Raw genomic sequence first — 23,992 nt, 5'->3', positions numbered from 1 at the left:
GTTAAATAACATTTTGTAGCGAAGCAGATAAGAGAAGAACCATACACAACATTGTTTCAAATGTTGAATTTTCAACAGTTTCTAATATGGTCACTATGTATGCAACATTATTCTAGGGTTTTTTTTGTCAACCGTAAATTTAACAATTTACAACTCCCTTGTTCAAAATACATTACGAGACAAAACTGATGTGTTATACACCTATTCACAGTAATTCTCTTTGAAGGTTTCGTTCAATTTACAGTATAATACTGGCAGCTTTGGAGTGCCAAAACCTCTCTGTATGAAATATGGTGACCGTAACAAACCAGGTTATGGCCTTTTACTTAAAAAGTACCACCTGTATCATAAACCTCTTTATAATAAACAATTTTAAAAACAAAAGCTATACAGCAAACCTAAATGTGATCAAGGATAGTCCTTTATAGTGAAATAGAAAAGGGTTGGGGTTGTTTTACTGCAAAAATCAACTTTCCTCGAATTCAAATTTTATTTGTCACACACACAACCATACACAGTACGACATGTGGTGAAATTCTCATTGCTGTGCAATGCCCGACCATTAAATTACAGTAAGGAAATTTACAAAATTTACCATTTCTCCAATACAGTTTCCAGGAACTATTGGTTTCTTCACGACAGTTCAATGAGAGGAGGAGAAAGTGAGATGGCTATAACGGACCCGTGCAGCCAATAAAGGTACGACTCTTTTGCCAGACAGATAGTGTTTGTCATTCAGGCTCTTCTTCTGTTCAGCAACACTGCTTTCAGGAAACAGATAAGGATGGCTACGATGTGAGCATAACAAAAGCACGCCGTGGCACACATTCCACAAGTTGAGGGGCGTGTTGGATTTGGCAGGTGTAGCTTTGTTAGCCTCAAGATAAATCAGTCTCTGTTTCTTGGAATCAGGTGCAACCCATCCACCTCTTGGCATGAACCACCTTTGGCGTTTACTTTACCCATATCTAAATAGTTTTCTTCCTGGTTCCTTGAAATGCATCTCCTTCCTGAAATTCAAGTTCAGCAGGGTTGCTTGTTCATATTTTCTCCCTCTGTACTAGGGTGCGATTCATTTACTGTCAGGATTTGTTGCGTGTTGTTTTTTACGAGTTTGTGCACAAAACATTGCTTTAGCCATTTAATCCAAAGTCCTGTCCCAGACTTTGATTATTGCTCAACTGCCTGCGTGACCCGCTGTCTAACAATTTAACTCATTTGTCATGATCCTGGACCCAGGTTTTTGAGTTTTGGCCTCCTACATTACTGTTCATTTAGTTTGATTTGTTTTTATTTTGTTTATTCTTTACATTTTCTGCCTCATGTCTTCTTTAATTCACCAATGAAATAAATTGCACCTGAACATGATTATATAACAAGCAAACAAACACTTTAATCACAAACATCAGACAAGCTCTTAATGTGATGCATACAGTGTCTTTTAATGAATGTTTACGGAAAATCCCGCAGTCAAATCTAGTCAGCCATTTCCACATTTGCAATCCTCAGTTCAGCTCAGTACACATTTCAATGTTACATTCAAAACCAACCTATTTAATTGGATGGCCTATTGCAGTGTCTAAGAATGTGTCTTTGTTATACACCTATTCACAGTAATTCTCTTTGAAGGTTTTGTTCAATTTACAGTATAATACTGGCAGCTTTGGAGTGCCAAAACCTCTCTGTATGAAATATGGTGACCGTAACAAACCAGGTTACGGCATTTTACTTAAAAGGTACCACCTGTATCATAAACCTCTTTATAATAAACAATTTTAAAAACAAAAGCTATACAGCAAACCTAAATATGATCAAGGATAGTCCTTTATAGTGAAATAGAAAAGGGTTGGGGTTGTTTTACTGCAAAAATAAACTGGCTTGCTGCCCGGCAGAGCTCACGGGCACGTCACCAACCCCCCCCTGGCTTCTGCTCCGCGGCTGCTGAGTGAACACTCATCTGGGACTCTCCTCAGCTCTTTCTGGGACAGTGGCGCGGCTGCCCCTCTGTTGGTCTTCCTTGTTCTCTTGTGTTCTGAGGGCCTCTGGATGTCTGGAGTTTTGATCTCCTCCCTACCTGCTTCATGGTGTACACACGGGTACACACGGGTGCTCACACACACACAAACTACACCCTTTTATGCTCCTACCTCAAAGCACACTGTGCACTGTTGATCTTACACAGTATTAAACACAGTAATGTTTAATATTTAGTGTTTACTGTTATATTCCCATAGATCATTGTGATGTTGTTTACTATATTGCTCTTTTTTTTCTTCTGCTTGTTTTCTCTTCTTTCTTTCTCAACAGGTGATCCAGGTGATTGATATATGTATTTTTTGTCTGCTTATTTTGTTGGTTTTTGTTGTTTGCCTTTTATCACCTTTCTTCTTCCCCACTGTTTTTCTTTCCCTCTTTGTTTCTCCCCTCTCTTTTCCCCAGTCAAGTCTGTCCCATATTTAGCAAGTGAAAATAAAATAAAATAAATAATAAAAGGTCAATCAAATAGACCATTACGGCAAGGCTGTGATGATCCATTTGGTAAAGTAAATCCATTGGGCATCTTTCTTCACCTTTAGACAATAATTCTGATGGCAAAAGAGCCAAGCAGGACAGGCCCAAAAAAAAAAAAAATCAACTTTCCTCGAATTCAAATTTTGTCACACACACAACCACAGTACGACGTGTGGTGAAATTCTCATTGCTGTGCAATGCCCGACCATTAAATTACAGTAAGGAAATTTACAAAAGTTTTCATATTTTGAATTAAGAAATTCATAGTAAACAAGATCGTGCAAACAATGATTTAAAAAAAATAAATTATAAGAACTGTGCAATTATAAGAACTGTGCAAATAAACAGAGTGCATACGGTGACGTGATGTATTAAAGTCCAGTCCTACACCTGGTTCAGGGTCCGAATAGCCTGGGGGAAGAAGCCCCTCCTCATTCTCACTGTTTTGGCCTTAAGGGAGGGTAAACAGTTAGAAGAGTCCATTGTTAGGATGGGAGAGGTCCATCATAATCTTCCTGGCTTTGGTCTTGCACTGCTTGGTGTAGATGGAGGACAGGTCAGGAAGCTCTGATCGAATGATCAAGTGTACCACCCAGCCGAGCGCAAACTTGCTCCTTATTGTAGCAGAAGAAAAACATAGTGCCTGAACATAAGTCATTAACAAACAGCGGCTTCTCAACAAGCCACATCCCAGTTCTAGGATCAGGAGTGCATGCTACCCTCAGTGTCCGCCAGGTGTTAACCACCGAGCTGTAAAATGGTACAAGTCCAGACAGATCCACCTTATCCAATTTTAGAAGAAAGAGTTCTTTATCCAATCCAAGCCGGCCCGCTCTCCTAAGAAGCAACTGAACAGAAGTCAGTCAGCCGTAGCTACAGCCATACGGCAGCCTCTATGCCGTCTGTAGTCTAAAGGTTGCAGTTCTGGACAAAACATTTATTAGGTCTTGTCCCCCCTCCACTACAGGAAGATACAGGGCCGCCGCACAAAAACAATGCAGACCTGACCAGACAAACTTCAACAGAAGCTGCTGCAACTCTTCCAGAAGACCGGGTGGTGGCACTAAAACAAGTAATCTGTGCCATAAAGATGAGGCAACTAGATTGTTAGCTATTAAAACTCTTTCCCTGTAGGACAGGTAGTTGAGCAACCAGTTCCATTTAGACAACTTAGCCTCCACCTTTTCCCGCACTCCCTCCCAGTTCTGCTTCAAAAAGTCATCACTCCCCAAATAAACCCCCAAGAGTTTTAATACTCCTTTGACCCCATTGAAGGTTCCCAGGAAGTTTGGGAATACTCACCAAATTCCACTGCCCCACCAAACAGGCCTCACTCTTTTCCCAATTAACCCTGGCTGAAGAAGCTTTTTCATATAAAACCAGACATTCCTTTAATTCCTGCACATCCCTTTGATTCTTAGTAAAAAAAATGAACATCTTCAACAGGAGGGCTCTGAGCCAGATCTGACAAAGAGAAACTCCTCAACTTGCTCTTCAGTCTACAGAGAAAAGGCTCAATAGTAATGCTATAAAGATGTCCAGAGATAGGGCAACCCTGTCTAATTCCTCTCTGAACTGCCACAGAACAACTCAACCCTCCTGCGACCTTCACACCACAGCAAGCATCAACAACAGCTTCAGCCATGTCAGAAACCCCTGCCCAACACCAAAGGTCTTCAAGGTGGAAAAAAAAAAAGCATGGTCCACACGGTCAAAAGCCTTCTCCTGATCAATAGATACGATGCCAACTTTAGTATTGTACACTTTACAACTTTACAAATATCAAATACATCTCAATACATACATCAATACATGTATGTATGTATATATATATATATATATATATATATATATATATATATTAGGGGTGCAAGATATTGAACCGTTCGATACAGTGCTTTCAGTTCGGTACGCATATGTATCGAACAATACAAAATTTTAAACTTATTTTATCAACTTTTCTTCTGACGATGCTGTCTGTGTTGTGTGCTCAGTGGATCTGCGCTCGACAGTGCAGCCTAGGCGGAGTAGTCGAACGCAGATCCACTGAGCGCAGGGCAAGCTAGTGAGACAGAAGTTAAGCTCTCCTTGCAACATGGCAAACTGAACCTTCCCCACCCTAATTCAGATCTGGCGTTTGGAACTATTTTGGTTTTCATGTGACGTATGACCCTGAAGGTAAGCGCGTCATGGACTAAAGTAAAACAGTATGTTCGATGTGCCACGCAATGTTCAATTACATTGGTGGGAACTAGTGTGTTAGCACAGTTAGCTTGTTAACGTGTTGGCCGTCCAGCCCCACGCACGGGGCGATCCGCGGTAGCTCGTTAACGAACATTTGCCGTGTTGTGGCATTAACGTCATTTCAACGAGATTAACGCTGACAGCACTAGTGGGAACACAATGAATATGACTGCACATTTACTCCGACAGCATCCTAGTGCAAAGACAAGTGGAAGCAGATGTAACGGGTGTATTAAAAAATAATTTATATTTCACCAAAGATCCATCCTGCAGTGTTATCTTGCTTTGTCAGTATTGGTTATGTATATGTGTTTATTTATATATGTTTATTTTCTGTATTTATATTTTGGGAGCTTTTATTTTGTTTATGTGATCTTGATTTATTCTCCCAGAACTGTTTAAAATAAAAACAAAACAGTACAGCGACTTCACTTTACTGGACTTCTGCATGAACGGGATGACGGGCCGCACAAGCTCAGAGCAGTTTAAGCCAGCCACCCAGCGAGCCCACTTACCTTAACCTGACTGGGGCAAAGCTAGTCCTGCAGTCAGATGTGAGAGAGCCTCCAGTCTTCAGATGAGATGGGTCGGATAAACATACAGTCTGTGAGTGGGAGGAGCTGATGAGAACGTATGTCAAGAAGCGAGCAACACCCCTTCAGGAACAGTACCAAGAAATAATGTTCAAGTTGATGGGCAAAGCTAAGGACATTGTAAGAATAACTCTGAGAAGCACCCCATCGTTAAAACCTTGTGAGAATCCAAATGTTAAATATGACATACTGAGGCAAAGTGACATGACATATTCGTGTATGCCTATGGCCGATTTCTACAGCACAGTTCCAGTGCCAGGAGAAACTCCTGTAGAATATTGGGTCAGACTGAATAAGGCAGTTAATGCAGCAGAGGAAAGCCTGAAGAGGCTCGGACGGCACATGGAGGATCCCTGCCAGGGGGCAGCGATGATTTTTGTGAAGTACTGCCCTGATCCCACCCTTGCTGTTGTTTTCAAGTTCAAGGCACCAGATAAGTGGACAGCCAGTGAGATTCAGGAGCATGTCAATCGGTACCAGCTTGAGATGAAAGAGCGTATGCTCCCAGGTCTAAGTGTCTCAAACCAGTTAAAGCTAACATCCACACCCCTGCAGCTGATGGTCTAGCGACATCAATGCACCGGGGAGAAACACAGGTGCAGGCGGGATCAAATGAGACAGTAAAGGCCCCTTGTAACGACAGTTGCCTGAAATTACGAATCAGCCTTTTTGACCATGCTTTGTTGCGGAATAACCAGGTTGCAGACAAGCAGCTTCCTCCAGGTCAGGCCCGACCCAGATGTTGTAGAGTATGCCAGTCCCCTGAACATTCTACCCTTGCGCATTGTAGGCAGAAACACCTATGCCTTGCATGCTTTGAGCCAAACCATATTAAGAGAAACTGCCCTCGTTGCTCACCTATTCAAAGGCACCCTGCCTCCCAACCTCATGACACCCAGCCTTTAAACTAGTTGGCCCGCATTTGGTGAGGGGATGTATGGGCACAGATGTTGAAACCCTCGGCAGTGATGATGTTGAAAAGCATTACATTAAAGCATGTGCAGCCGCACCAGATGGTGTTAAGGTGGTAGTACAAAACACACAGAGAGTTGGCCCGTTTGACAAACTGTTTTACACTCCTGTTAGCATTAATAACAGACACCACATGCAGGGTATTTGGTGTCTGCAAGCAGAACAGAGTATGCTGAGTGAGAATATACTGCCAGAACCCACTCCCCTGCCTCAAGAAATAGTGCTAGTAGGCTGTGGTGCACACTTACCAAGCCCAAATGCATGTATGAAGTTGAAATGAAACTGTATGGAGAGACCTGTATTGTTCCGATCCTTGTAGTGCCAGGTCAACGTGATGATATAATCATTGGCACAAATGTCATCCGGTTTCTCATGCACCAGTTGAAAATAACCAATTACTATTGGCGCCTCGTGTCAGGTGGCGGTTGTCCCCCAGAGTGTGAGCAGTTTCTTGACCTCATGGCTAATTCATCCTGATGGAGAGTTGAAGAACTCCCAGACAAGATCGGCACAGTCAAGCTTCAGCAGTCAGTCACCTTGTTAGCAAGACAAGAGTATCTAGTCTGGGGCAAGCTGCCGAGTAATGTTTCTATGTCATCAGGGAGCACAGTGATTGTTGAAGCCACTTCATCAAAGTCCATGCCACGTAACATCATGGTTGGCCGCATCATAACGCCATTGTGGGGTGATAGGTGGGTTCCCATGAAGGTCACTAACCTGTTGGATAAACCAGTCACCCTGAAAAGAAACAGTAAGTTGGCTGACGTGTCCCCTTGTGTTGCTGTTGAGGATTTTGAAGTTTTCCAGGGCACCTGTCGACCCCAGAAATCTGTGCAGGAGGAAGAGAAGGATGATGCCCACCTCACTGATCTTAAACAGACACTAAAACAGGTTGGGCTCAGTGAAATTGATATTGACCTGTGCCATGTTGGTCAAGGGGGGAAGGAGAAATTGGTTAAAATGCTTGAGAAGTACAATGACATTTTCTCCAAGCATACACATGACTGTGGCAAGGCCGAAGGCTTTGTACACCGCATCAGGCTCACTGATGAGAGGCCATTCCGCCTTCCTTACCGCCGAGTCCCTCCAGCACATTACCAAAAGCTGTGATAAGTTTTGTCTGAAATGGAAGAACAGGAAATCATCAGAAGGTCCGTGAACGAGTATGCCTCTCCACTGGTGTTAGTGTGGAAAAAGGATGGTAGTTTAAGAATCTGCACTGACTTCAGATGGCTGAATGCAAGGACCCTCAAAGATGCACACCCACTGCCACACCAGTCTGACTGCCTTGCTGCATTGGGTGGAAATATCTACTTCAGCACCATGGATCTGACCTCAGGATTTTATAACATCCCTATGGCAGAGGAAAACAAGAAATACACAGCATTTACAACCCCAATGGGATTGTTCGAGTACAACAGAATGCCCCAAGGACTCTGTAACAGCCCCGCCTCATTCATGCGAATGATGCTCAGTATTTTTGGGGATCTGAACTTCAGTAGTCTGCTGTGCTATCTCGACGATCTGCTTGTATTTGCTCGGACAGAAGAGGAGGCCTTGGAGCGGCTAGAGACTGTGTTTCAGCGCTTGCGCATCCATAACCTCAAACTAAGTCCTAAGAAATGCCACTTAATGAGGTCATCAGTCAAGTTTTTAGGCCACATTATAGATGGCAATGGAGTGGCTGTGGACCCAGCAAAGGTTGAGGTCATAGCAAAGATGACAAAGGCTGAATTGATGGAGGATGATGGCTGCACCCCGTCAGTTAAGAGGATTAAGTCATTCTTGGGGATGATATTCTACTATCAGCATTTCATCCCTAGCTGCTCCTCTATGGCCAAGCCTTTGTTTGCCCTCACTGATGGACAAAAGAGGAGAGGGAGAGTTAAAACAGGCACCAATGCTGGTGTATACAGAAAGCTGAAGCCCTCTGACTGGACAGACGAATGTGACGCAGCTCTGTCTAATCTGAAAGAGAAGCTGTTGAATTGTGTAGTCCTTACACATCCAGACTTTTCTTTGCCTTTGATATTGTCCATTGATGCTTCATTAGATGGGCTCGGTGCTGTATTGTCACAAATACCAGCTGGGCAGCAGAAAGCTCGTCCAATTGCTTTTGCAAGTAAGACCCTGAGCAATTCACAGAAAAAGTACCCACAGGCTAGAGTTTTTGGCAATGTAATGGAGTGTGTGTGAGAAGTTCAGTCACTGGCTAAGAGGTCATCCCTTTGCAGTGTGGACAGATAACAACCCTCTCACCTACGTCATGACAAAACCAAAGCTTGATGCTTGTGAGCAGCGTTGGGTGTCCAAGCTTGCTCCTTACACATTTGATCTGAAGCACATACCTGGTACCAAGAACGTCGTAGCTGATGCTCTCAGCAAAGACCCCTTTGCAACAACAGTCAGCCATAGGCTGATCACAGAGCAGTACAGTCACCTCCTTGCTGAATCTGAGAGTGTCAGTTCTGAGGGAATACAAAATGCATTCCGGTTGAAGGTCCAAGGTCAATGCGTGGACACACCACCTTTCCACACCACCTTTCCGCACCTCAGGACTGCAGCCGCCCTTGTCTCAGCCTGGGTGTGATGCTATGGATGTTAAGGCAATCCTGGATTTTCACAGTGAGTGGGATCTGGCTGCTGAAACAAGGGCTGTAGAACTGTTCCAGGCAGTTCAGGACCTAGTGTTGCCAGGACAGGAGTCATTTCCTGTGTCCACACTAGAGGAACTCCAGCAAAGCCAGGAACTTGATCCCAGTATTTCAAAGATCTTACTATTTGTCACAAGGAGAAGGCGACCTTCCAGGCGTGAAAGGGCAGGATTTGATGCGAAAGCCAGGGTGTTATTTAAACAGTGGGAAAGGCTTAGGATCCAAAATGGAGTTCTCTATCGGATCACAAAGTACCCCCTGAGTAAACAAAGGAGACATCAGTTTGTTTTGCCAGACAGTCTCAGAGCAAAGGCATTGAATGGTGTCCATGATATTGCAGGACATCAGGGGCAAGCGAAGACTTTATATCTGGCAAGACATCGGTTCTTTTGGCCGAAGATGGAGTCTGATATAAAAGAGTATGTCAAATGCTGTCACAGATGCATCCTGGCCAAAACACCAAAACCCTCTGCTCGAGCCCCACTAGAGAGCATCAGAACCTCTGCCCCTATGGAGCTGGTGTGTTTGGATTTTTGGAGTGCGGAGGATAGTAAGCAACGCTCAGTAGATGTTCTTGTCCTTACAGATCATTTCACTAAGCTAGCCCATGCCTTCCCTTGCACAAACCAGACTGCAAAGCAGGTGGCTAAGAAACTATGGGACCATGTTTTCTGTGTGTATGGGTTTCCTGAGCGGATTCACTCCGATCAGGGGGCAAATTTTGAAAGTGAGCTCCTGGCAGAACTGCTCAAGTTCTCAGGGGTCTCCAAATCCCATACTACGGCATACCATCCCATGGGAAATGGAGGGAGTGAGAGGTTTAATAGGACACTTGGCAACATGCTTAGGTCCTTGCCCCTCAGAGAAAAGAACAAGTGGCCTCAACAAATACAGAGTCGGACATTTGCATATAATGCAACTGTACATGAGACCATGGGTTTTGCCCCATTTCAGCTCATGTTTGGCCGCATCCCGAGGCTCCCCATTGATGTGATGTTTAAACAGGTGCTCTGTGATCCTGTAGTTGTGGATCAAAAAAGTTATGTGAAAACACTCATGTCACATCTTCATGAGGCAGCTAAGATTGCCCAGACTCATGCCATCAAGGAACAAGACAAACAGGCAAAAGGATATAACAGCAAAGTAAAGGGCACTGATCTGAACATAGGAGACAGAGTACTCATTGCAAATAAGGGTGAAAGAGGAAAGAAGAAACTTGCTGACAAGTGGGATGCAACAGTGTACACAGTCAGAGACAGAAATTTTCAGACTCACACATACAAGTTGGAAGATGACAGAGGCAACATAAAGGTGGATCGCAACCTGGTTTTAAATATCAGCTTCCTGCCAGTAGTGACCGCTGAACTGTGTGACACTGGATCAGAGGGAGGGTCCAAGGGTCATGCTTGGATCAACTCAGATGCTGATGAGAGTCAGGAGACCCTGAGTGAGGGACTCTCAGGATTGGGCAAGTCAAGTCAACAAGCTCCAGAGGTGGTTGCAGGGGATTCAACCCAGTGTTCCCTGGTAGGAGAGGACTGCCCAGACAGAGACACAGACTTGGACAGTTCGGTAGCAGAACCTGACTTAGACTCCCCGTCTGTGTTAGATACACTTTCAGAAACTGCACTCACTCACTCGCATCCATCAGACACAGATCGTGATGCACACACCAAGCCCCTACCAGTAGCCCCAGTGCATGTTGCCGATGCGCAGATGCCTCCAACGGATGTGTGTCATGATGTGGGTCCACAAGGACAGCCACGGGCAGGCCCGGACAATGTTGTCATGACGCGAGCCGGCCGAGTTAGTAAAAGAGTTAATCGACTCATTGAGTCCATGGTTCAGAAGCCTTTTGGCTTTAAGCGTTTGGCAAATTCAGTTGGCAGAAGGTCTCAGTCTCTTCTTACGCTGTTTTAAGTAAACCCGGGTGTTTAGAGATCTTTCTTTCTTTTTTTGATTCTAGGGGACTGTATCATTATGGCACAATTAAATACATAGTGTGTTTTTAAGGTATTGATGTGTGTGGATGGCTGGGAATGTGTGCAGTGTAAATGGCATCACCCTGATCTAAGAAAGGCTGAGGACTGATCACCCTCGTGCTCTTTCTGAACCTATCTGGTAGGTAGCTTATACAGTTGAGACTAGAGCTTATAGCTCGGAGGTTTAAACCTGTGCCTGGAAGCGACAAATTCTGTAGATTTGTCCCTGTGTTTCAATTAGATTGTTCACCTGACTGTTCTGGATTTTGGTGAAATCTAGCAGGGGTGGATGTAACGGGTGTATTAAAAAATAATTTATATTTCACCAAAGATCCATCCTGCAGTGTTATCTTGCTTTGTCAGTATTGGTTATGTATATGTGTTTATTTATATATGTTTATTTTCTGTATTTATATTTTGGGAGCTTTTATTTTGTTTATGTGACCTTTGACTTCCCACGAAGTCACTTCCTGTATGTGTGTGTGTGTGTGTGTGTGTGTGTGTGTGTGTGTGTGTGTGTGTGTGTGTGTGTGTGTGTGTGTGTGTGTGTATGTATGTATGTGGATGTATATATACATACATACACACACCAAGAAGGAGCTGACTGCACTCCACGAGCGCACAAATTAACCAGCTGCTAGTTGACGAGAGACACCCAGAATGGCAGAATGGCTAACCGAAGGCCAGAGAGTCCTGATCCTCAAGAACCCCCAGAAGGGACTGGTCCCCTCCAACTACCGACCAATAACCTGCCTCAGCACCAGGTGGAAGCTCCTGTCAGGCATCATAGCGGCTAAGATGAACAGGCACATGGGTCAATACATGAGCACAGAAAGGTATGGGCAAGAATGCAGGAATGTCTTAAAGACATAAAGACCTGGATGGCCGCTAACTTTCTGCTTCTTAATTCAGATAAAACTGAGGTTATTGTACTCAGCCCTGAAAATCTTAGAAATATGGTATCTAACCAGATTCTTACTCTGGATGGCATTACCTTGGCCTCCAGTAACGCGGTGAGGAACCTTGGAGTCATTTTTGACCAGGACATGTCCTTCAACGCACATATTAAACAAATATGTAAGACTGCTTTGTTCCATTTGCGCAACATCTCTAAAATTAGAAATATCCTGTCTCAGAGTGACGCTGAAAAACTAGTTCATGCATTTTTTTTTACTTCCAGGCTGGACGACTGTAATTCATTATTATCAGGATGTCCTAAAAACTCACTGAAAAGCCTTCAGCTAATCCAAAATGCTGCAGCAAGAGTCCTGACAGGGACTAGAAAGAGAGAGCAGATTTCTCCTGTTTTGGCTTCCCTTCATTGGCTTCCTGTTAAATCCAGAATTGAATTCAAAATCCTGCTCCTCACATACAAGGTCTTAAATAATCAGGCCCATCTTATCTTAATGACCTTGTAGTACCATATCACCCTATTAGAGCACTTCGCTCTCACTCTGCAGGCCTACTTTTTGTTCCTAGAGTATTTAAAAGTAGAATGGGAGGGAGAGCCTTCAGTTTTCAGGCCCCTCTTCTGTGGAACCAGCTTCCAGTTTGGATTTGAGAGACAGACACTATCTCTACTTTTAAGATTAGGCTTAAAACTTTCCTTTTTGCTAAAGCATATAGTTAGGGCTGGACCAGGTGACCCTGAATCCTCCCTTAGTTATGCTGCAATAGACGTAGGCTGCCGGGGGATTCCCATGATGCATTGAGTTTTTCCTTTCCAGCCACCTTTCTCACTCACTATGTATTAATAGACCTCTCTGCATTGAATCATATCTGTTATTAACCTCTGTCTCTCTTCCACAGCATGTCTTTATCCTGTCTTCCTTCTCTCACCCCAACCGGTCGCAGCAGATGGCCCCGCCCCTCCCTGAGCCTGGTTCTGCCGGAGGTTTCTTCCTGTTAAAAGGGAGTTTTTCCTTCCCACTGTCGCCAAAGTGCTTGCTCATAGGGGGTCATATGATTGTTGGGTTTTTCTCTGTATCTATGAAGCGCCTTGAGGCGACTTTTGTTGTGATTTGGCGCTATATAAATAAAATTGAATTGAATTGAATACCAGAGGCGCAAAACACCAGCTACTGGTAGACCGAGCAGTCAGCCGAGACTGCAAGACCAGACTGACCAACCTGTGCACTGCCTGGATTGACTACAAGAAGGCCCATGATTCAATGCCCCACACCTGGATCCTGGAATGCCTAGAATTGTACAAGATCAACAGGACCCTAAGAGCCTTCATCAGGAACTGATGAGGAACTGATGAGGATGTGGCGTACAACACTAGAGTCCAACTCCAAGCTCATAGCACAAGTCACCATCAAGTGCGGGATCTACCAAGGAGATGCTCTGTCCCCACTGCTGTTCTGCAAAGGCCTGAACCCCCTCAGTGAGATCATTGACAAGACTGGCTATGGATACCGACAACAGAATGGAGCAGTTGTCAGCCATCTCCTGTACATGGATGACATCAAGTTGTATGCCAAGAGTGAACGAGACATCGATTCACTGATCGACACTACCAGGCGATACAGCAATGACATCGGAATGTCGTTCGGACTGGAGAAGTGTAGTCGGATGGTAACAAAGAGAGGGAAGGTAGTCAGAACTGAGGGGATTGAACTACCAGAAGGCAACATTGCAGACATAGAGGACAGTTACAAGTACCTGGGGATCTCGCAGGTAAATGGGAACCATGAAGAGGCCGCTAGAAAGGCTGCAACCACCAAGTACCTGCAGAGGGTCAGGCAAGTCCTGAGGAGTCAGCTGAACGGTAAGAACAAGATCCGGGCCATCAACACATACGCCCTGCCCGTGATCAGGTACCCTGCTGGGGTAATAGGCTGGCCAAAGGAGGAGATAGAAGAAACTGACATAAAGACAAGAAAGCTCCTTACCATGCATGGAGGGTTTTACCCCAAGTCCAGCACCCTGAGGCTGTACGCTAAGTGGAAGGAAGGGGAGCGGGGACTGGTGAGTGTCAGCACTACAGTCCAGGATAAGACGAGGAACATCCACGAATACATCACGAAGATGGCCCCAACTGACAGCGTGCTCAGTGAATACCTCAGGCAGCAGAAACCCAAGAAAGAGGATGGAGACGAGGAACCATCATGGAAGGACAGGCCCCTGCACGGTATGTACCACCGGCAGATAGTGGAGGTGGCTGATAGCCAGAAATCCTACCAGTGGCTGGACAAAGCTGGACTGAAAGACAGCACGGAGGCACTAATCATGGCAACACAGGAACAAACACTGAGCACAAGATCCATAGAGGCTGGGGTCTATCACACCAGGCAAGACCCCAGGTGCAGGCTGTGTAAAGATGCCCCAGATACAATCCAGCATGTAACAGCAGGGTGCAAGATGCTAGCAGGCAAGGCATACATGGAACGCCATAACCAAGTGGCCGGTATAGTGTACAGGAACATCTGTGCGGAGTATAACCTGGAAGTCCTGAGGTCAAAATGGGAGATGCCCCAAAGGGTGATGGAGAATGACCGAGCTAAGATCCTGTGAGACTTCCAGATACAGACGGACAAGATGGTGGTGGCTAACCAACCGGACATAGTGGTGGTAGACAAACAGAAGAAGACGGCCGTAGTGATCGATGTAGCGGTTCCGAATGACAGCAACAACTGTCACGTCCGGTGTGGCAGAAGTGTGGAGTTTGTAGAAAGGACCCAAAAGGCGGCAGCTCTGGTGCAGGTGAGTATTTATTTACAGGAGTGGGTACAAACAGCAATGGTGGGTGAAACTGGAAAACCTAAACTGGGCAGAGCTAAGAAAACAAACCTGAACGAAGATGCAGGGAGGTCCGGGGAAATACATACGGAGAGACGCAGTGAGACCGAGGGAAAACAACACAGACGAACCAGCAACGAGGACGAGGTAACACACACTATAAATACACACGCCAGGAATCAGGGGATGGGAAACAGGAGGGTAACACACCTGGAAGACATGACACCTGACGAGGCAGGGGAAACGTAAACAGAACACACTGACAGAGCCCTTCAAAGTAAAACAGGAAACACATACACATAATGACACAGACTCAGAGACGCGGACAAAACACAGAGACCTACTACACTAAGGGAATGCACAAGCAGGGAAGACACCAAACAGAGGGAACACCACTAAACCCTAGAAAATACAAAACTATCAAAAATAAAAGCACATAACCAAAAACACTGGGTCACCGACCCAGGACTATGACAACATCAGGAAGAAGGAACACGAGAAGCTCGAGAAATACCAAGGGCTCAGAGAAGAGCTCGAGAAGATGTGGAGGGTGAAGGTGACGGTGGTCCTAGTAATCGGAGCACTAGGTGCGGTGACTCCCAAGCTAGGCAAGTGGCTCCAGGAGATCCCGGGAACAACATCGGAGATCTCTGTCCAGAAGAGATCAGTCCTGGGAACAGCTAAGATACTGCGCAGGACCCTCAAGCTCCCAGGCCTCTGGTAGAAATCAGAAATCAGAATCAGAAAGGGTTTTATTTGCCAAATGTTGAGCAGGTTTACAACATTAGGAAATTGCTGCGGTGCTTCAGTGCAAACATACTGTCATAAATTGCGATTAAGTAGACATGAAAAAATAAAAGTAAGAATAAGAATTAAAAGTGCTACGTAGAAAGATATATGCATGAGATATACATGAGATATATACATGAGAATAAGAATTAAAAGTGCTACGTAGAAAGATATATACATTAGTGCAGGTGGTGATCAGTGCCAAACATGGAATGATGCAGTGAACACAGCGTAGGGTCAGCGTAGAGGACCCGAGCTTGAAGGATTGACCGCCCGCAGGGTCGAGCGGGGAATTTATTTATTTTATATATATATATATATATATATATATATATATATATATATATAGAGAGAGAGAGAGAGAGAGAGAGAGAGAGGGGGGGGGGGCGTGTGTAAGGGTCCCTAGGCTAGACCACCCCCATGCCAACCAAGCCTACCTCGGACATGAACAAAAGACATGGAAAATGCATGGACGATATAATCGTGTATGTCTGAAGCGACAATTTTGCACAAGCCTCAGTAACATGAAGTCCCCACCGAAACAAGGAAGTAACACTGTAAGTGTCAGCTGAAAGAAAGAGAAGCAAATGATCTGTTGAAAGTTGAGTAGTGAGATACATTCCATGTGAATTCCTCTCTTGCAACACAGCCTGTTAGACAATACACAGCCTCCTTTGGTTGATGCCCAAATGGTTATAAAAGACAGCACACACTGTAAAGCCAACACTTTCCTCCAAGACACAGGACACAGACTGGGAGCTGAGGATCTAAGCACAAGGTAACAGCTCACAAGTAAAATAGTTCTTAACTGCAAACTCTGTAAAGTAGATTCCATGTTGTTCATAATACTAGGGGCATTTTCTTACACATTTCGACCATCTGACATGCTGACATGGAAAGATCTTTAAAATGCTGCAAATAACACTGACAAAAAATGTTGATGTTAAAAGTCTTGATAAGATATTTACTGATAGTCTTGGTCCTTTTTTTCAATCATACTAAAACAGAACACTAATGATCAAAGGAAACTGAATATTCATTATATGAAATGTGGGGAATTCAAGCAAATGTAATCCCAGAACATATATGTTGACAGCAATGGGAATGGAATTTTGTGTTTGCTTTGTCTCTTTCCAAAGTGGTAGCTCATTAACAAGATATCGTAATCTTCTGTAGTTGGCTTTCATTAAAGTGGAATATCCAGTGTTTGTTTAACGTCATGACTCACCACATTACAAATTCCTGAGTGAAGCACTTAGGCTAGTGAAGCTGTACTTTTGCTAAAGGAAACATCATCAGGTAAAGCTTCATTTTCAAAATCCAAATGTCCTTTTTAACTATTCTTTGGTGCAAATGTGTGATCACTGAGACATTTGGGTTGTTCGTAGTGAGGGTTTGCCAGCATTAGCAGTATGAGGACTGGGAAAGTACTGGATTGGAGACACAGACAGAGAAGCCTAGACAGAAATGGGACAAAAAAATAAGACACAATAAGAAATGAAGGATATCTGTGTTTAAAGAAAGGGGTGGGGGGGGGGGAAAGCAAATGTTTTCTAATACCCTTGTTTTTGAGTCACACTCAACAGTATTTGATCATATGAGTGAGTATATTCTAATCCAAGCAGTATTTGTAGAGACCAACTCTCCTAAAACAGAAGAAAATGAAAACCTTTGCACTTGCTGTCATCCTCCTCATGATCTTCATCAGCAGTGGTAAGTTAGATTTACAGATTGCTTTTGTTCTGTTCAATTACTCTTTCTCTTGGCGCAGGCAGACGCATCTTTTTCCCTCCCTGACTTTTGCTTAACCGGGTGAAAGGATACTCTCTCTCAAGTTGAACACAGGATAAACACACACGCGCAAATCTCAGACACATACACACACTCAGCCCGCTTCCCACGCTTCCGAATGCATACTGCCACCCGAAGTAGGCAGACATATCTTTCCAGCGCCATGCCGGAATACTGGCAGCAGGACTGGGCTGCTGTCTACATGGGTTAAGTCCTGCCCCCCCCTCACTCCCTATTGCAAGTCATGTGCTTTTATGTTGTAAGATGTGAAGATTTATGTGCCTTCTGTGCTGAGGTTTTTTTTTTTTCTGTTCTCAAACTGCTCTCGCCTAAGAGCTCTGTCTGGGAGAAGTTGTTTTTTTTTTCTCCTCCTCTTTCCACATGTATTGTGTATTTCCATTGTTTTGTTTTTGTTGTATCTCTCTGACCTGTCTTCTCAATATTATGTTTGTGTGTTCTATGTATAGTCGGAAGGGGTGCTCATGATGGCACCAGATTGTCTGGAAGCCTTTAAAACAATTTCTCTCAGGATAAATAAAGTATTATCAATCAATCAATTCAAAGTCAGATGAGTAGTATATTTACCTTACAATATAAAGCCCCTTGAGGCAACTGGTGTGATATTGCACTATAGAAATAAAATAAAATTTAACTGCACTGAACTGAGTTGTAACACAAACTGCTAAAATGTGACTGACATATGAAGCATTTTGATGCGAGTTAAACCAACCTTTGTAGTTTTGGTCAGATTGGAAAACTAAAGCTATGACAGTGAAATGGCTGATGTCACTGATACAATAAACTATTTTAGTGGATTGTAGGCAAGTAAAGTCATTCTGTTTCTGAAACAAAGCCAACAACCTCATTACAAAAAGCACAAAAGATTATTTTTTGGGAACAGGTAAAAAGGAACCTGCAACAGATTAGCGGCCTGTCCAAGGTGCACCCTGCCTCCCCCCTATGGTAGCGTGGATAGGCTCCAGCCCCCCCGAACCCCACATTTAATGAGCAGAGGGGAATGGATGGACATATAACGGAGTAACTTTAGAATGATTACCAGCCAGTGTCACCAATCTTCTGTTAAGGGCAATAACATTTAAGAACTGGACTTTGACATATTTCTCTTCTGTTTTTAATTCAGTAGATTTGTCATCAGTGTTCACTAGTTTCTCTGCCTTTGTCTTCTATCAGAGGCTCTGCGGTGTAACCGCTGTGTTCCAATAACAGCTGGTGGTAGGTGCACTAACCTAGTGGAGACCTGCCAGGGAAAAGATGACGTCTGTGCCTATGTCATCTTTACATTTCCCAGTAAGTCCCAGTCTCTCTCTCACCAGTCTCTCTCTCACTCACTCACTCATACACTCTCTTTCTCTCACGTGCACACACACACAGACACACAGACAGACACACACACACACACACACACACACATACACTTTTAGACTTCACATCAAACATTAACATTAACCTTTGTCCATTTTGTAAATATTCTCCTTATTTGAGGCCAAATTATTATTATGTTGTTATTTCAGATTACTTTTGATGATAGTGTTTCTTTGGATTCAAATCTGTGAGAGATACAGTATGAGTTTTCACTTTTTGTTTTCTTTACTGCAGAATACTCATATTTCAAAAGATGCATGAGGGGAGCTGATGCCTTTGTTTTGACCTCCGTTCCCAACGTTAAAGTCTACACATGTTCCACTGATAGGTGCAACTGATGAGTGAAACTCCTGCATAAAAAATGAAATGTCACGATGATATCAGAAGACATTAAGTCACTTTTAAACATTGTTTCATTTTCTCTTGACTGTCTGGCCTTTAATTGCAATAAAAAGGATTGAAAGGATAACAAAAGCACAATTGTGTGTGTGTCAGCCTTTTATATCCACAAAACATGCCGATACCACAGCAAATAGCCAGGACAACCATAGGAACCAAGACAGCTGAGAGAACTTTGGGCCAGACTGGAGGAGGTGGAGGAGGAGGTTCTGTAATTAGCACGAGCACAAAAAACCTGAACATCATCCAGCAGATTTTGATCAATTTAGATTTCACTTCTCCTCTAACCTCTGTCTACATCACTGACCTGTGACCTTCAGTTGTAAGTAAGTCCAGCTCACATCTCGTCCAATGATGCGGAGGATGCAGGTGTAGGTTCCACTGTCAGAGACTGTCGGGTTTCTCAGAGTGAGGCTGAGGTCTCCAGTTTGCAGAGCATCAGCACTCATTGATGTTCGGTTGGTGTAACGCTGGTTTTGGTCATCCAAATCATCACCACTCTTCACACGAACATGGACTGTTGGGATGTTGAGGTCCTCGCGGTCCCACACTGCTGCTGTGAACTCACTGGGAGCAGCTAGTAACTGACAGGGCAGCAGAACAGACTCTGCCCCCTCGTACACCTCCACTGCTGTGGCATGCTGGGAAACTGAGGAGAGGAAATATGAAGCAGATGAATGCAGTGATTTTGTAACATCAGGTGAGACAGTATGAGGACCAACATGCACAAGAGATGAAAGGTTAAAGCCTCAAGTCTAGCTACAGATGCAAAGATAGTTTGTATTTACACACTTACAATATGTTTACTTTGGTCTGAATCTGTTGATGAGTTTATAAATTTTGTCTCGTTTGTAGCTTGGCTTCTTTTCACACAGAGGAAACTCCCAGTGAACCAGAATCTCCCAGTAAAAATCACATGAGAAGATTCAGTCCTCTTACTGGTCACACGTCCTTATGACAGGGGCGACAAAAGTAAGACTCATGGATCTTACTCACAACTGGTTAAAAAAAAAAATATATGGTTGTTATAGTTTGTGTACTCTGCACATTTGTGCTACAAAAAAGCACCATAAAACACAAAGTATACCTGGCAACAGAAGCTGTTTAGCTCAGACTTGGAGTGTACACTTGGCAGTTGTTTGTTTTTCCTCAGGTACTTTCCCCATAAACAAATACACTGGTTTTTATTTGGAACTGGACAAAAAGTACCTCTTCCACAGACTCTCCGTGCAGTTGGTCTGCAAAGACCAATATAACTGCACCCAAGGGTGATCATCAAGTTTACATCTGCACAAATGAAGCAGCACATATTGAACATCATAGAGGGTGATTATTGGAAAAATGATTGGATTGAGCTGCATAGGGAGGGCCTTCATTCACGATAATACACACAGCACTCATCAGTGCAGTGGTTTTACATTATGATCTCAAGTTACAGACATCTGTTTGTGTGTGTGTGTGTGTGTGTGTGTGTGTGTGTGTGTGTGTGTGTGTGTGTGTGTGTGTGTGTGTGTGTGTGTGTGCATGCAGAGGATCAGAGTGTCCTTCTTACCAAGTAAGAGGAGCAGCAGAATCTTCATCCTGCAGTCAAAGTCCCGTTAAATCTAATCCTCAGTCAGACTGCGGACACATAAAGCAGCACACTGCAAACACTCCCAGAGACTGAAGCACAAACACCAGTTTACTTTCAGGTTCACTGTTCAGTCATGGGGTGACCGGGGGATCCCGGGCAGAGAGCATATAGTGTTACAGTGCTATAGTCCTATTTTTATCTGGGAGAAAATAGAACTAACTAAGAATGCACCAACACAGCAACAACAAACACATGTACCAAACTATTATGTCTTGTTTTTAAAGAGTGAGTGAGCTACAGAGAGCTCAGACTTTCATAATAATATGTGACCAGTGTCACCTGGCAGTCAGCGACCTGCTCTCTGGGACTGGAAGAGTAGGAGTGAAAAAGAAGTGGTGGGTGGGTAAGCTTCCAGAATTTCAGGAGAAGATGATCTCAGTAGTACAGCACAGAGTGAAACAAGACCCTGATGCTACATACGACATATAAAACTAGAATTACTGAGCCTTTTTTTTCCTGGTGCAAGTCCCTACTACTAGATTTACTAAGCCTGCGCAAATTTGCGTAAATTCCCCTGAACCTAACACCTCTTAGCACCCCGCTGAGAGGCCCTCAGCTCCATTGTTCTCCTGCTTTTGTGGTGCAAACACACCCTCCCCCAACCCCCAACCAGGAGAGATTCAGAAAGTCAAAAACAGCTCCATCAGTTTCATGACCACGTTCTCTGCCAGCCTCTCACCCCAAGGGGTCCTTTCCCAAGTAAGATGCATTGGAGACATATTTGGTGTCCAAGTCCGTGGCCATCCAGAACTTGATCCCAAATTTGTCTGGATTGGTTGCGATATCCTGTGTGAATGGACAACGAACCTTGGTAGGGAACAGTTGTTCATCTATGGTCATGTGTTCTCCTGGAGTGAAACTCTTAGCACAGTTCAAGTTGAAGCGTGTCCAGATGTCGGAGATCGCCACAAATGTGTCTGTTTTCACCCATTCTGCCCGCGTGTCCTTGACATCAAATCGAAGGTGTTGAATAATTGAAATGAAGGAGACATTGTCTCTTTGATTACTGGCACCAGAAATCTTTCTGACCAGCAATCCACAATGGCACCAACGGGACACCGATTGCTTTTAACCCTTTAAGACCTACCATAGAACCAAGTCCGCCAGAGCTTATATTATATTTTTACATGCTGTGGAGCCATTTTTTGGAGCATTTCAAGTTGCTATACATCAATACAACCATTATAGCCCAAATTTTAATAATATGTCTGCATTAAGTGCATAGTAATTACATAAATTGCAAAAAAGTGCAATAAACTACATAAAAATTTAAAATCGTTTTTGTTTTTTTAACATATATTTTTAGTTAGAGAAATTTAAGAGGCTTATCCCTCAAAACTGTAAATACAAAAAAGTTGCACAAACTACTTTCCCACCAAAGGAAATTTATTTTAAGTGTCTTCATAGTTTTATTTTTGAGATACACCAATTTTCATATACTGCAGGAAAAACGAAAAAATATATTATAGTGCAAATTTGCAAAATAACAGCATATGCATCAAAATAAAATATTTCCAGCAGTGCAATATGAGTCCTAAGCATCCCAGAAATGACACAGAAAGTCAGAAAGTCAAAGATAACTTTTAAAAACACAAGTATAGGCTCATAAGGCCACGATGGTTAAAAAAACTACATTTCCGCAAAATGACGTCACTTCCGGTTTCGGGCAGGTCATGCCGGACATGCGATAGTTCACGCTGATGGACGTAGGAAGTGTTACAAACAGCTGATCGGATCGGCAAAGCGTGTTTCTGGAATATTATGTTTTTGTTGCTGCAAGTGCTTTTTATGCAGTTTTTGCAAAGCTATATGTGGAAGGAAACTGTGACCGAGGACAAGCTGATGGCATAAGATGTAAGTACAACTCCTCCGGTTTCATATGCAAAAAAAAATTACTGCGCTAGCTTACGTGGTTGCCGTGCTACCGATATTTAAAAATAGTTGCGCAAAATGGAGCGTGTCCGCTCCGACCGGCTTTAAAGGGTTAAAAAGAGAATTGAAATGAATGCCATCAGTTAATTAATTGACAAATTCCAGTCCTGCTCTGGTCTGCGGGCTTGATGGACCGTACACTCCCTGATGGGGAGTGAATAAATAAATAGAGAATGGTAAATTAACATGAAACTCACTCTAAATAGGTTTATATAACTATCATATGTACTATGGCAATTAAAAACATTAGCAGACTCAGTGGGTCCAGCTTGCGCAGTGAAGCACGAGCAATTTGCTACTGCACTGGGTATTCCAATATCCTCCTCCACCCATACAGTGCCACCTTTGACGTGTGGCAAAAGAACAGAACTGAGGGACAGAATTTATTTTTTGTTTTTTAATTTTTGCTATTTTTACATGAACAGGCAGAGGAGAGAACATGCAAAGCTGGAGAGATCACACGTCACTCATGTCATTGTATTAGCAACTATTCAATCTGTTTTCACAGATTTTTGTTTATAAATTAAACAGATTTGCATTTCCATATATTGTGAATGTGTGTCTATCTATTTGCAGGTCAGTCAATGTGTGGGATATACGGCAGGCATTTTTGAGGGTTGTAACACAGATTTTTCTCCGCCTTGGATCTGAGCTACTCTGAGTGAACAAATGCAAATGTGCCAGGCCTCAAAGATAATGGGTGGTTTGCACAACAAAAGCAGGAGGAGAGTCAAGCTGACGACCTGTGAAAATCTCAGCAGGGGTGAATAACACCTTGGGACCTGTGTCAGAAAATAAAAAAGTCAGTAATTCTAGGTGGTTTTAGGTCCAGGGGATTCACGCAAATTTGCGCATGGTCGGTAAATCTAGTGATAAAGGACAAATGCAGGACTACATGTTTAGTGCTCAGCTCAGATAAAATAATTATTGTGGATGATTTTAACATCCATGCAGATGCTAAGAATGACATCTTCAACATAGAATAATTTGTTAATAGACTCAGTTGGCTTCCTAGGTTCCTCTTCAGCACTGCAGCCAGGCTGATAGAAAGTCCAATCATTCCAAGTAAAATGAAAAAGAAAAGAAAATTATCTCACTCTGATGTGGGTTTGATTTCTGTGACACATTTTGTTTTTATTTTTCATATTATTTAGCATTTTTGGTGGACACAAGTTTTTATGGTGGAACTTATTAAGGCCTACATTTACTCTGCATGAAGAAACGCATCTATTTTTAGTGATGTTGTTTGTGGTGCTGGTGTTTTTAGAGTGTTCACTCTAAAATGGCACGTTTTTTAATTGTGATTTGCACTTCTTTTGTTTTTTTTTAATTGTTAACTTTGTGGTTTTGCAGACCTCAACTTGCTTT

At 43.4% G+C, this 23,992-nt stretch overlaps 1 protein-coding gene and 1 long non-coding RNA gene across 2 annotated transcripts; one reads left to right on the top strand and one right to left on the bottom strand.

Annotated features, from left to right (window-relative positions):
- The first annotated feature begins 16,139 nt into the window (after nucleotides 1–16,139).
- Nucleotides 16,140–19,120, top strand: LOC146672992 (uncharacterized). Its single transcript, XR_014910422.1, has 4 exons — nucleotides 16,140–16,264; nucleotides 17,121–17,199; nucleotides 18,469–18,585; nucleotides 18,895–19,120. It is a non-coding gene; the product is annotated as an uncharacterized LOC146672992 (long non-coding RNA).
- Nucleotides 19,121–19,146: 26 nt separating this feature from the next.
- Nucleotides 19,147–20,740, bottom strand: LOC146672991 (myelin-oligodendrocyte glycoprotein-like; the record flags this gene model as incomplete). The annotated part of the gene is made up of 3 exons (XM_085401636.1): nucleotides 20,612–20,740; nucleotides 19,367–19,708; nucleotides 19,147–19,268 (listed from the first exon to the last, which is right to left on the bottom strand). Coding segments are annotated over exons 1-3 (492 nt in total), but the record flags the coding sequence as incomplete, so codon positions are not given.
- Between the last annotated feature and the right edge of the window lie 3,252 nt (nucleotides 20,741–23,992).

The sequence above is a fragment of the Rhamphochromis longiceps genome, linkage group LG3 (assembly GCF_057381845.1).
Source record: "Rhamphochromis longiceps isolate RC_006_pf linkage group LG3, R_longiceps_female_GT1.1, whole genome shotgun sequence".
NCBI classification, from domain to species: domain Eukaryota; kingdom Metazoa; phylum Chordata; class Actinopteri; order Cichliformes; family Cichlidae; genus Rhamphochromis; species Rhamphochromis longiceps.
This window is presented reverse-complemented; position numbering and strand designations above follow the sequence as displayed.